The 14,467-nt window shown below is 42.1% G+C and overlaps 1 protein-coding gene and 1 long non-coding RNA gene across 2 annotated transcripts in view; one reads left to right on the plus strand and one right to left on the minus strand.

The window, feature by feature from the left end:
• COL22A1 (collagen type XXII alpha 1 chain) overlaps positions 1-14,467 on the plus strand; it is a 188,010-nt gene that overhangs the window by 151,138 nt on the left and 22,405 nt on the right. Inside the window, exons 43-51 of the mRNA XM_083748974.1 lie at positions 709-762; positions 3,477-3,521; positions 5,091-5,138; positions 5,620-5,733; positions 7,155-7,208; positions 9,331-9,384; positions 11,016-11,069; positions 13,182-13,235; positions 14,065-14,118. Coding sequence (XP_083605100.1) covers positions 709-762; positions 3,477-3,521; positions 5,091-5,138; positions 5,620-5,733; positions 7,155-7,208; positions 9,331-9,384; positions 11,016-11,069; positions 13,182-13,235; positions 14,065-14,118 — 531 coding nt within the window. The remainder of the gene's footprint in view (positions 1-708; positions 763-3,476; positions 3,522-5,090; positions 5,139-5,619; positions 5,734-7,154; positions 7,209-9,330; positions 9,385-11,015; positions 11,070-13,181; positions 13,236-14,064; positions 14,119-14,467) is intronic.
• Positions 8,325-14,467, minus strand: part of LOC310849327 — a 344,819-nt gene continuing 338,676 nt past the window's right edge. Inside the window, exon 3 of the long non-coding RNA XR_014566859.1 lies at positions 8,325-8,365. This is a non-coding gene — a long non-coding RNA (uncharacterized lncRNA). The remainder of the gene's footprint in view (positions 8,366-14,467) is intronic.

Here is a 14,467-nt window from a genome sequence, read left to right on the forward strand (position 1 = left end):
AAAGTGTTGGTGCTGACCTTTAAAGCCCTAAACGCCTCGGTCCAGTATATCTGAAGGAGCGTCTCCTCCCCCATCGTTCTGCCCGGACACTGAGGTCCAGCTCCGAGGGCCTTCTGGCGGTTCCCTCACTGCGAGAGGCCAAGTTACAGGGAACCAGGCAGAGGGCCTTCTCGGTAGTGGCGCCCGCCCTGTGGAACACCCTCCCATCAGATGTCAAAGCGATAAACATCTACCTGACATTCAGAAGACATCTGAAGGCAGCCCTGTTCAGGGAAGTTTTTAATATGTGACATTTCAGTGTATCTTTTATCTTTGTTGGAAGCCGCCCAGAGTGGCTGGGAAAACCCAACCAGATGGGCGGGGTACAAATAATAAATTATTATTATTATTATAACTAGGCTACGGGCAGGTTAGTCTGTTATTTATGGGCAAATTGACCATCGGTTATCTTGTGATAACTGTTCCTGAAATTAAATTTGTGACTCACTCTATAAATGTATGTAGGAAATAAACAATTGGGTGGCAGTGTCTCTGTGTGTGTGTGTTTGTGTAGGATATTGTATTTTATATTTTCTTTAAAAAGTTTGTTGGTGTGTTTGCATTATTTTGATGTTCTCTTTTGTAAAGCTATTAAAAACTCTTACTCTTTTGGGGAAAAGAATAAAATAGAATATTTGGAATTATTAATTTTATCCCCCTTTTTTCTAGGGTCCCCGAGGTTTGCCAGGCATCCAAGGTCAACCAGGCCCATCTGGTCAGGATGTAAGTAAACATATCAGTGTTTGGTATGCCTATGAGAAGGGCAGTAGCTCAGTGATAGATCACGTTTGCACGCAGAAGGGCCCCGATCCAATCTCTGGCATCTCCAGATATGGCTGAAAGAGACTGCCCCTGCCCTGCTTGAAACCTTGGATCGTTGCTGCCAAATCAGTGTGTGGGAATATTCAGGGATGCAGGAGAGGATATTTTGTCTGATTATATCCTTATCCAACTTGTGTTAACAAGTTCCACAATTTCAGCAGAGTAACATTCCCCTTAATTTTAAGTTTTGCAACGGATGCGTTTGCTCAGGCTCGCTAAAGCCTCTATAATAACTGTTCTGGTATGTTCCCCTTATTCCCTCATAAAATATAAGAGGCGACACAGTCTTTTACAAAAGTATAAAAAGAGTTTACTCACATTCTGTTCACAATCAGATCCCAGAAGGCAGACTTAGCTTAATGAAGTAACATACACTTAGAATCTATCTCATAAGAAGACAGTCCTTTTATCCTCTCTTGGCTGGAAGCCAAGAGGACATCTTTGGCTTAGTAGATGTGTCTTCGATGCATGTGGTGAAAAAGAGAGAGAGATGGCTGCCCTGCCCTGTGCTTTTGTCATTACCTGCACAGGTGAGGCCACACCCACCTCCAGTCACATGCAGAGGAAGTCTGTCCCAGCCCAGAAGGAAACAGGAAGTTTACCTGCTGGCTGGATAAACATTCCTCCCCATGTACAAACATGTTCACTCTAGGAATGTTGTACTTGACTGCTCTTTCCAGTAGCACCTTAAAGACCAACTAAGTCAGTTCTTGGTATGAGCTTTCGTGTGCATGCACACTTCTTCAGATGCATCTGAAGAAGTGTGCATGCACACGAAAGCTCATACCAAGAACTGACTTAGTTGGTCTTTAAGGTGCTACTGGAAGGAATTTTTTTTTTGTTTGTTTTGACTATGGCAGAGCAACACGGCTACCTATCTGTAACTTGACTGCTCTTGTGTTTCACATCCCACACAGTGCACACGGCACTGAGCTGGGTGAAGCAATGGTCTGATTCAGTATAAGGCAGCTTCTTGCGTTCATATGCTCCCTCGAAACATCCGCAGGGCAATTTGGAGTAGAGAAATGGTGAGCAGGAAAGGATTAAGCATTGCCTCCCCTTGCTGCTGTTTTACTTATTCCATAGGTTGTTTCATTTTGTGTTCTGTACTCCCATCCTACACACACACACACACACACACACACACACACACAGGTATTTGTGAAGGTGAAGGTCAGGTTATAAATGGTTAAGATTTTTAAAACAATACTCAAGATTTTCCCCTCCCCTGTGGATGACAAGCTGTTTTTCTTTTTAAAAAGTGGAAGAACAGGGCAAGCTTGTCTGTTTCTGATCTCCATCTCTTCCAAATGCTCACCTGTAAATCTGTCTTGCCCCCTTTCTGTAGTAATCTTTGCAGAATAATTTTTATTAATTTTTAGTAAACATACATACATTCATATATTACATATATAAGTTACATATTTAAACTAGGCTCTGACGAGCCTCAGACTTCCCTCCATTCCTTTGGTAAGTATCAAATAAATTCTAGAATCTCGTATTTTACATATCATATTTATCTACTGAAAGATAAATAACGCTGAAAGAGTTATTCCAACCCTACCAGTGTCTTCAAAGATTTACGATTGTTTCTTATATACATCAAATATTTCTGTAGTAATCTTTGAGCCAAAAGAAACCTGCATACCAGATGTTATGTACTGAGTTGAATAGGGTCCAGAATGCAGCAGTCTGATTGGTCCACAGGAGCCACCCAATCCAGCTCCAGGTAGAAGTGAATCCACAACCTGATTGGCCCACAGGTGAATCCCAGAATTAGCCAATCACATGTGGCCCATTGTGTAAATAATGTATATAAAGCAGACATTCTGGGGGAACTTCCATTCCTCCTCACCACTATGAGCTGAATAAAGAGCATGAAATCCACTCTCAACTCCGAGTATATTTCACCAGAAAAAAGTGGGGGGCAAGAGGAAACCACAGCTTCCCCCCTTCCTGAAATGGTATTTCTATCAAACCATTAATTTCATACACATTTTGGTTGAACGGAAAACTTTGTAGGAAAGTTCAAGAAGTGTGGAAAAGCTAGTGGACAGATCAGTTCCCATGTGCGCACGAATCCAGGAGATTTGGATCAGGACAATTTGTATCCGAATATGCAGATATTGAATTCATCAAGCATGTTTGCGCGGTGTGTTGTTAGCCCCCCATGATAAATGACCCTCTTCTTTCTCCCCTCTCAAATTGTTTCTGACGAGGCTCTGGCTGCTTTGTGCTGCCTGGGAATTGCTCCTTCTTGTTTCAAGAAAGTGTCAAGGACATTTTCAAGGGACATATCTCATCCATACCTCATTTCCTCAGTGCTCTCAATCAGCAGAGTCGCAGCTTTCTGGAAACTCATATGTATTCCCTGGTGAGGCTTCATTATCTGAGTTTTCTGTTGAGAAAGGAGAGGGGACACTAGGTGGGCACACAGCCCATAGCAGGGAAGAATCAATGGTCTTGCCTCTTGCCCCCCACCCAGATCCTCCACTGCGATGGTACTCGGCTATCTTCCAAGGAGGTGTGGCTAGAGTAGTCAGCTAGTATCGTGGTGTGTATTGTGCAGAATAAGAATGCAAGAACCTCATACTCCTTTTGTTCCTCACCTGTAGGGCATGCCAGGAAATCCAGGTGAACGAGGTCCTCCAGGAAAACCGGTATGTCCCCAACCTCTCTAGCCCTCCCTCTTAATATTGGCACATTTTCATATCTATTTCGGGCCCAGAATCCTTTTTCTTCCCTGATAATAATAATAATAATAATGATAATGATAATAATAATAATAATAATAATAATAATAATAATAATAATAATAATAATTTATTTATTTATACCCCACCAATCTGGGCGGCTTTCAACAAAATATTAAAATACAGTAATACATCAAACATTAAAAGCTTCCTTAAACAGGGCTGCCTTCAAATGTCTTCTAAAAGTCTGGTAGTTGTTCTTCTCTTTGACATCTGGTGAGAGGGCGTTCCACAGGGCGGGTGCCACTACTGAGAAGGCCCTCTGCCTGGTTCCCTGTAACTTGGCTTCTTGCAGTAGGGAACTTCCAGAAGGCCCTCGGCACTGGACCTCAGTGTCCAGGCTGGATGATGGGGGTGGAGACGCTCCTTCAGGTACACTGGGCCAAGGCCGTTTAAGGCTTTAAAGGTCAAAACCAACACTTTGAATTGTGCTCGAAAACGTACTGGGAGCCGTATTGGAAGACACAAGATTTGCCCACCTTGGAAGAATGGCAGATGCAAGTGATGGACTATATGGAGTTGGCAGAAATGACTGGCAGAAACCGAGACCTGGGAGAAGAATCAGTGGAAGAGGACTGGAAGAAGTTTAAAGACTATCTGCAGATACACTGCAAAGTTTATGAATGTTAAAATAATGTTGGACTTGGAAATAATAAGGCATTAGTGACATAGCTAAAAAGTATGCAAAATGTAATAGAAAAGGAGGAAAGATTAAAGTGATATTATGTCGAAAGTAAATAATATTATAAAGGTGATTAAGTATGAGGAGAAAAGATTGGTGACATAATAGAATGAACTTAATAATTAGAAATGAGATCTGAAAGAGGGTAAGGATTTGCTGTATCTGATTGGGTAAAGAGGAACACAAAAAAGGGAGGCGTGAGGAAGTCAAGAAAGGAAGTTAATTAAGTATGATCGAAAAAGTTGGAGTTTTTATGTTTTTGTACTTGGTTGGGTGGATTTTTTTCTTTACTGTATTTTATATTTTTGTGTTTTGATCTGTTCTATGTGTTACTTTTGATTATGCTTTATTTCTTTTTACATTTTTTCTACTTCTGTGGTGGTTATGTACTTTTATTTTTTGTAAAAACCTAATAAATATTTTTTTTTTTTTTTTTTAAAGAAAACGTACTGGGAGCCAATGTAGGTCTTTCAAGACCATTGTTATGTGGTCTCAGCAGTAGTTAATATACTAATTGATCAAAGAAATACATCAACGGCACTGAGCAGACACTTGGACTTAGTCTTCTATACAGTCCTTTCTTAGGTTGCATCAGTGCTATTGAAACGACTTTCCCTGCGTGAGAGGTGATTCAGCAATGTTGTCCCTCAAATGATGCGTATAATCAATTGAACTCTTGGCCCTGTGAGGCTAATCCTTTTCATCCGCCAAGGGATACTTTGATTTCAGCTTCTCTGAAATGGCTCTTCAAGGATAGCATGAAATGACAGGCGTTCTTTTTCTCTTCCCTTCAGGGTGCCTCTCCTCTCCTATCTCCTGGTGACATCAGTCTCTTAGTTAAGGTAAGGCTCCCCCCCCACCCCGGGATGCTCCAGGATCTTGTGTTCAAAGAAAATCTCATCAAACCATTCAAAAAAAATTGCAGTGTGTGTGTGTGATTCTTAAAAGTGGATACACGAACATCTTCATTTTGGATTTTCATTTTCCCCTAGTCATCATTGCCGTCATCACCATCATTAAATTGGTTGGTCAACTTTTTAAAAAATATACGTGATTAAGAAAGCAGTGGTTTTATTTATGTGGCAAAACATCTCAGCTTCTATCTTCATCAGTTGCTCTGATTTGCATACTTGTGCACATCAGGGCACAACTCCAGCATGAAATTCTGGCGAGCTGATGCCAGTCAACCTACTGAGCAACATGGACCAATGTTCTTTCTTTGTATAAGAGGCAGATTCCAGTGCTGTTAGATACCAGCCAGAAAGAGGCCATCTGCCACAACTGTGAAGTGTTAATTCTCCTTTTTCCTCCCCCTTATTTAAGGATGTTTGCAGTGACTGCCCTCCCGGACCACCTGGACTTCCAGGAATGCCAGGATTCAAGGGCGATAGAGGCCTTCCAGGTCCACTTGGCCATGAAGGCCCAGTTGGGAAAACGGTATGAAAGATAATAATAATAATAATAATAATAATAATAATAATAATAATAATAATTTATTATTTATACCCCACCCATCTGGTTGGACCTTCCCAGCCACTCTGGGTGGCTTCCAAAAAAACATTAAAATACTGCAATACATCAAACATTAAAAGCTTCCCTAAACAGGGCTGCCTTCAAATGTCTTCTAAAAGTCTGGTAGTTGTTGTTCTCTTTGACATCTGGTGGGAGGGAATTTGTAGGGTGGGCGCCACTACCGAGAAGACCCTCTGCCTGGTTCCCTGTAACTTTGCTTCTCACAGTGAGGGAACTGCCAGAAGGCCCTCGGTGCTGGACCTCAGTGTCCGGGTAGAACGATGGGGGTGGAGACGCTCCTTTAGATATACAGGACGGAGGCCATTTAGGGCTTTAAAGGTCAGCACTAACACTTTGAATTGTGCTCGGAAACGTACTGGGTAGCTGAACACTAGACACTGTTACATGTCAATGCACTGATCAACAGTGTGGGGAAAAGATTAGACCAGGAGTAGCTAAGCTGTGGTCTTCTAGTTGCTGTTGGACTCCCATCCGCCCCAGAATGGCCAATGGTCATGGTGATGGGGGTTGCGGTCCAGTTACATCTGGAGGGCTAAAGGTTAGTCAGCCCAGGATAATCTCCCCTGATCCCAACTGGGGAGTGGGGGTGATGGCTATCTTAAAAAAACCAAAAACGTAATGAGTGAATTGCAACCATGCACTTCATGCTAACTTTCACACCAACATTCCAAGATAGATATGGTACAGGGAAAAAGCAGCTGCTGAAACTGTGCCACTGATTGATTTTTTAAAAAATGGAAGGAAAATTTGGCATTCTGGATCATATATATGTGATTTCCCCATCCACTGTATATGTGGGGTCTTCCACTAGGGGAGAATGGTTATGTAAGCTTTCAGAATATTTAGAATTAGCCAAATTGGCAGATATAATAAGACAAAAACCCAAAAGTGAAGTGAAAAAGGAATGGGAGTTTCTAAATGAATACCTTAAAAGTCAAGGTTCAAGGACAGAAATCTGGCTGAGTCTGGAATAACCTTGTGAAGTGAAATGGTACGAAAGAGGTTTTATATCTAGATGCTGGGATAGAGATGATAAGGGAAACAGGGAAACAGGAAGATACAATGAGAGGTAAAGGAGGTGTTGTGCGATTGGCGGAAGTCAATGTTTGTTTTTCTTTTTAGTGTTTATATTATTGACTTGTAAGATATGGATTTGTGGGGGTTTTGGTATGTTGGGTTTTGTGTATTGTTATTTTTTGATATTTTTTGTGTTGTTGTTGTTGTGTGGAAAATACTAATAAAATTTAAAATAAAAAAAGAATATGTGGGGTCTTCTGCTACCTTCCAAAGAGAGGAAGTCCATCTGATCTTTCTTTGTTTTTCAGGGGGAGGCGGGACCCAGAGGTCACCCCGGACCACCAGGTGTAGAAGGTCCCAAGGTCAGTTTTGTCTCCTCTTTTGAGATGTCAGGGGTTTTGTTGGAAAGAAACAGGATAGCAGGATGAAATCTCTGCCATTCTTGGGAAAGAGGGTTTCTTTGGGGTAGGGGGTACAATTAAAAATATAGAGAGAGATAGAGAAAACAAACCAGACTACCAGAATTGCTGAAGTTCTAACCTAAATAATGTCCTCCCATTTATTAAAATATCTGGCAGACTTTTGAAATGGCTTTTAGTCCACTTCTGAGAATATGGACCACGTGTCATAAAAAGGCAAGTCCTCAAATCTTGAGCCCATTGACCTTTGCTTGGAGAAACTCAAGGAAATGCCAACGAGGCAAAGAAAAATGAGATTGTGGCTGATTTTCCCCTCCGGACATTTCTATAACTCCTTCGCTGGGACTGAGTGAAAATGTTTTGATCTTATGCCCACTGTTGACTTACTGGTCCTAAGGTTGTGTGGGGTCTATTTAGTTGTCAGTATTTATTAATTTATTAAAATCATATCCTGCCCTTCATCTCAAGGGCAGCAAACATATATGTGATAAAACAATACAATTAAAAAATAGCATTAAACCAGTTACAAGCATTTAAAAAGACTCTAGAAGCTATTACATGTAAATATGTCTTACTTGACTTACTTCAAAATGGGGTAAGCTGTCCCCAATGCATTTGGGGCTAATTCTGCTCATACTGGCATCCCCACCTGTTGCTGTTGCCACCTGTCTATCTCAAGAGACAATGGAGTCTGCCTCTGGGGGTGAGGTCAAACCACTGGAGAATCACAGTGCCTGATGTGGTTGCAGAGACCGGTAACTTGTAACTGCTGCCTCCCGTGTTGCTTTTGCTGTGTTGGCACCAAAGTGACCTCTTTGGGGTGCAAGCCTGCGCAGTGTGTATTGAGGCCCTTGGCTGCCCAGATGAGAAGACCCCCGCCTCTTTGCCTCACTAATGTGTGGTCCAAAGGAAAGTAGAGCAATACATTTGATACCAGCTTGGTTACAGGAGTTGCTGGAAGGAGGCATACAAGTAGCCTTAGGGACTCCACTCCAGATTTGTGTAGGATTTAAAGGTAAAGGTACCCCTAACCATTAAGTCCAATTGCAGACGACTCTGGCAATCATCTTGCTCTATAGGCCAAGGGAGCCGGTATCTGTCTACAGACAGCTTCCAGGTCATGTGGTCAGCATGACTAAGCTGCTTCTGGCGAAACCAGAACAGCACACGGAAACGCCGTTTACCATCCCACCGGTGCGGTACCTATTTATCTACTTACACTTTGATGTGCTTTCAAACTGCTAGGTGGGCAGGAGCTGGGACCAAGCAATGGAAGGTCACCCCATCGTGGGGATTTGAACCGCTGACCTTCTGATCGGCAAGCCCTAGGCTCAGTGGTTTAGACCACAGCGCCACCCGTTTACTCTTTCGCTTTTTCTTCTCCCGAAGATATCCTTCAACACACTGGAGATGGGTTTTTCCTCAGGGTTTACTCCCAAGGCCTTTCTCATGAATGAGTGTGGCCACAAAGCAACAGAGGTTTAGAATCAGAGCTTTCCTTCTCCTAGATGGGATACGTTCCCATGTTGATGAGCCCCATCTGCCACTCATTTTCACCTTCTTGACTGTTGGACCCACTATTGGTCTTGTCTGCTCAATCTACTGGAGACTTGTCTTTTATACAGGGGAAAGTCTCTAACTCACTGAGCTTCTGAGACCCATCAGCTACCCTCCCCTGGACTAGTACCCCAAAGAATTGCTAAGTGGCTGAATCAAGCCACTGTTTAAATTTTCCACAATGCCTTGGAGCAATGCTGCATTCTTGATTGTGAAAAATCAAAATGGTTGCTAGACCTAGCTGCCTGCAGTTAATAATCCCACTAGGGATTACCCCAGCCACTCTGGGCGGCTTCCAACAAAGTATTAAAACACAGTAGTCTGTTAAACATTAAAAGCTTCCCTAAACAGTGAGAGGAGGTTAAGTTCCTGCTATTTGAGAAAACTTTTCACTGACAACTGAAACACTGAAATGTGTGTGCCTCCATGTTTCTTTGTTGGGAAAGCAGTGCACTATGCTTAAAATGTAATTGAGGTTTGTGATTTGAATTCCTCTGTCTTTTGTTAGGGTGCCAAAGGAGACCGTGGGACGCCTGGAGAGGCTGGACTGAAGGGTGAACAGGTAAAATAAAAAGAGGCAGAAAGATGCTTCTTGGAACAGTACAGTAAGCAACATGTCTAGATCACCAAACAGGACCTTTGACCTGCTCTTTAGCCACCACATCAGAACACCGCTGATCAATATATCACACACGGACCAGTCTGACTTGAGGGAAGACTGTCAGTGGCAGTGGCGTAGCATGGGGGTGCAGGGGGGGCCGGGCGCACCAGGCGCAACATCAGGGGTTTAGGGTTAGGGGGCGCAAATCCACGGGTTAGGGGGCGCAAATTACTTGCCTTGCCCCGGGTGCTGACAACCCACGCTTCGCCACTGGTCAGTGGTCACCCTAAACTGCAAAGTGCATAAGGCACGGGTTGCCCAAGAGAGAACAGGCCCATACATAGAATCATGGAATTTGCAACCTAGTCGGATGGGCAGGGCATAAATAACAAAATTATTGCTATTAGTGTGGAATCATGGAATTGCATGATTGGAAGGGACTCCAAGGGCCCACTGGTCCCAACCTGCTGTAATGCAGGAATCTTTTGCCTAACATGGATCTTGAACCCACAACCCTGAGATTAAGAACCTCGTATTCTGCCAACTGAACTACAGTCATACCTTGGGTTACAGATGCTTTGGGGTGCGCAATTTCGGGTTGTGCACCGTGCCGAACCCGGAAGTACCGGAACGGGTTGCTTCCGGGTTTCGGTGCTTGCGCATGCACAGAAGTGCTAAATCAAGCTTTGCGCATGCGCAGAAGTGCCGAATCGCGACCCGCATGTGTGCAGACGCACGGGTCACGGGTTGTGAATGCTGCGGGTTGCGAACGTGCCTCCTGCATGGATCACATTCACAATCCGAGAGTCCACTGTACAGTGAAATATCAAATTTGTACAATTAGTAGAACTTACAGGAGGGAAATTTAGAATTAAAGAGGAAAGAGTTTTCCTTCCAAGGCACTGTGTTACCCAGCAGGCTCTGTGGATGATTATTCCTTAACACATCCTTTACTAATGGGGTCCATTGGATGCTTCCTGTTTGTGTTTGCTCAAGGGAAGGGTTAAATACCCCTTCCGCCTTCCTGCTCAAACTTCCCCTCCACCAGCTGTCTTATTTTTAAAAAAATCACCAACCACACTGATATTCACTACTGTGTTACATGTGCTTGACACAAACATGTGCTTAACCACTGAACCAGACATTCAACATGCAAGGGGAATGTTTGTTTATTCAATGTTTGCAGTGATCTGAGGAAATGGCATGCTGAATTATGTTAAATTGATTCTGTTCCCATAGCAAAGACCTGGCACAGCTGTGGATGGGGGTGGTTGGGGTGCGCAGTTTCTTGCTGCACGCACGACAAGTTGTTAGCCTCTTGCACCCAGCCAACCCTGTAATGTTTCCTGACAACTTCTCCGTTCCCAGAAGCTTATGTGTATTAAAAGCAGTTTGTTGAAACATGCAAGTTCACGCTCTGGAAACCTATGCATGGAATTGTGATGCCAAGTTAGCTTATGTTTTGGGCGTCTCGCTCTCCTGGTCGCTTGGTTGCTAGCAAGCTTTTGATGAGATTCCAGAGGTTCTTTGGGGACGTGGTTTGCAAATGAAGATGCTAAGTGAATGTGAAATGCTGTTGTTGTCTTCTGCAGGGACATCCTGGGATACCTGGCTTCATGGGCCCTCCTGGAAATCCAGGTCCACCTGTAAGATGCTATCTATCTATCATCTATCTATCATCTATCTATCATCTATCTATCATCTATCTATCTATCTATCTATCATCTATCTATCTATTATCTATCTATCATCTATCTAATCTATCTATCTATCTATCTATCTATCTATCTATCTATCTATCATCTATCTATCTAATCTATATCTATCATCTATATCTATCATCTATCTATCATCTATCTATCTATATCTATCTATCTATCTATCTATCTATCATCTATCTATCATCTATCATCTATCTATCATCTATCTATCTATCTATATCTATCTATCTATCTATCTATCTATCTATCTATCTATCTATCTCTCTCTCTCTCTCTCTATCTATCTATCTATCTATCTATCTATCATCTATCTATCTATATCTATCTATCTATCTATCTATCATCTATCTATCTATCTATCTATATCTATCTATATCTATCTATCTATCTATATCTATCTATCTATCATCTATCTATCTATCTATCTATCTATCTATCTATCTATCTATCTATCTATCTATCTATCTATCATCTATCTATCTATATCTATCTATCTATCTATCTATCTATCTATCTATCTATCTATCTATCTATCTATCTATATCTATCTATCTATCTATCTATCTATCTATATCTATCTATCTATCTATCTATCTATATCTATCTATCTATCAATCATCTATCCATCTATCTATCTATCATCTATCTATCTATCTATCATCTATCTATCTATCTATCTATCTATCTATCTATCTATATCTATCTATCTATCTATCTATCTATCTATCATCTATCTATCTATCTATATCTATCTATCATCTATCTATCTATCTATCTATCTATCTATCTATCTATCTATCTATCTATATCTATCTATCTATCATCTATCTATCTATATCTATATCTATCATCTATCTATCTATCTATCATCTATCTATCTATCTATCTATCTATCTATCTATCTATCTATCTATATCTATCTATCTATCTATCTATCATCTATCTATCTATCTATCTATCTATCATCTATCTATCTATCTATCTATCTATCTATCTATCATCTATCTATCTATCATCATCTATCTATCTATCTATCTATCTATCTATCTATCTATCTAATCTATCTATCATCTATCTATCATCTATCTATATCTATCTATCTCCATCCCTTTTTCTTTTGCACTGCACCCATCCATCTGGTTATAGACCCAGAAGAAGCCCACAGCAATTCACTGGTCCTCTCTTGTATGTGTGGAAATGTTAAGGATAATAGATGATATATTAATTAAATATTATTCTTCCTTCACTCACGCTAGTGAGTCATGTAGCAGAGCAGAATCCCCTCAATACAGCAGGAAGCTAGTTTGCAGATTTGTTTGAATCTCTTTAGTTAAGCAATCCAATCCGGCTTGCCCAGATGGATTATTCTTGGTGTCCCCTTTTATCCCTCTTAAAAGAAAAAAAGACACAAGAGTCTTTCCTTCAAACTTACAAGAAGTTTACTCACATTCAGTTCACAGTGTGATCCCTGAAGGCAGGCTCTAGCTAGTAGTTACATAACAAAGTGTGAGTTTATCCCATATGGGGATTGAGCTCATGTGCTGCTGGCTGAGAGCCAGCAGACAGCAAAATGCATTAAGAAAACAGTATCAAGAGAACAAAATGGCCGCAGGAGAGCAGCATGGCATCAAGAGGGAGATGGCTGTGTGACTCGGCTCTTTTATAGAGTCAGCGAGGGTCACATCCATCTGCCTGGTCACATGCAGGGGGAGGATGCTTCGGACCAGTGGGCCAGGAAGTTATACTGGCTGGAGTAACATCCCCTTGCCTGTGTCCACGCTAGGGAAACAAGGAATGTTGTATTTGACTGCTTCAATGGATTACATCCCACAGTATGTTGGATTTTGGGGGGCATTATGCTGATCTTGAATGCATAGCAAAGTTTATGTCCCACCATTTTGGGCTGGTTGTCTTCATTTAAAGAAAGTCCAAAGGCTTGTAAGAGTTGCCTCCATGTTGTTTGAGGAGACTATTTCTGATTCAGAAGCAAGCTGCCATTTTTAATGGCCAGAAATGTTATTTTTTCATTTTATTTAGGGGTCTGAGGGCCCCCCAGGACCTGCAGGACCACTGGGAAACCCTGGAGAAATAGTAAGTCACTATTCAATCTGTCATATCCCTGCCTCCCCCCAATGGAAGCCAACATTTGCCTAAGTGGTCCCATAGTGGATTCTTGGAAAAATAAGTAGATGTGGAAAGCATTCCGTGAATCTGTAAGGTTTGAAAGCCACTGAGATACTCAGATGAAGGCTAGTGGATTATAAACTCTCAGCCAAATTCTCCATTAATTTAGAAAGATGAATAAATTCAAAATGTGTCATTAGTGTGGTGGAACAGGAGGAGTGCAGTCGCAACGCCAGAAAATAAATAAATTGTGGTGGGACACACAGAGGGGTCAAAGTATATTTCTAGGTGGCCGAGTGGTGTCCCACATGTTAAGATCTCTAAAAGACAAATAACAATGTATGTTAATGACAAGAGTCCCGCAAGTGGGAGGTGAGTGCCATATTGGGGTGTGTATATGTGCTTGACCCACTTCCTGCTCTGGCATCAACTATGGGCACTTATCTGACCTCCTGGTAGCAGAGTCATTGCTGCTAATCCGGAGGGAGAGTGGGAGGGGCAAAGTGGAAGAGAGGACAAGAGCCCAATTGGCACTCTTCCAGGTTTATCCGTGCAGTGCTGACCTCCCCTCCTCCTTGCCCCTTCCAGTCTCCCTCCCAGTAAGCTGCAGTGATTTCATTGCCAGGAGGTCATTTAAGTTCTGCTCTCTTCTACACCCACTCTCTTCCCCCCATCCCAAAGGTCTAAGCAATATTGAGCATAAATTCAGAAGGCCTTGCTAACAGATTGTTCTTCTGGGGATGTCTCTGCCTGGAAAGCTTATGTGAACATCTCCACGTCTGTGTCTCTTTGGCAGGGTAAAGAAGGCCCATCAGGACCTCAAGGGCCACCAGGATTGCCTGGACTTCTGGTGAGTTATCCCTGCATTTGTAAACATTGACGCATCTCATATGCCGGGGATTGTAGTGTTCTTGAATCCCTGGCATATCTCAACAGTAAAAAGATTGTGTGGCATACTTGCATATGTTCCTGGCGATTGTGACATCACGAATGTCAGGCCCCACCCTATGGAGCACCCTCCCAGCAGATGTCAAACAGATAAACAGCTGTGGGACATCTGAAGGGAAGTTTTTAATGTGCAATGTTGTATTTTTTTTAAAAAATGTTTTTGTTAAGAGCCACCCAGAGTGGCTGGAGCAACCCAGTCAGAGGGGCAGCATATAAATAATACATCATCATCATCATCATCATCATGCACG

The sequence above is a fragment of the Podarcis gaigeae genome, assembly GCF_964106915.1.
Source record: "Podarcis gaigeae genome assembly, chromosome: 7".
In the NCBI taxonomy this organism is placed as follows: domain Eukaryota; kingdom Metazoa; phylum Chordata; class Lepidosauria; order Squamata; family Lacertidae; genus Podarcis; species Podarcis gaigeae.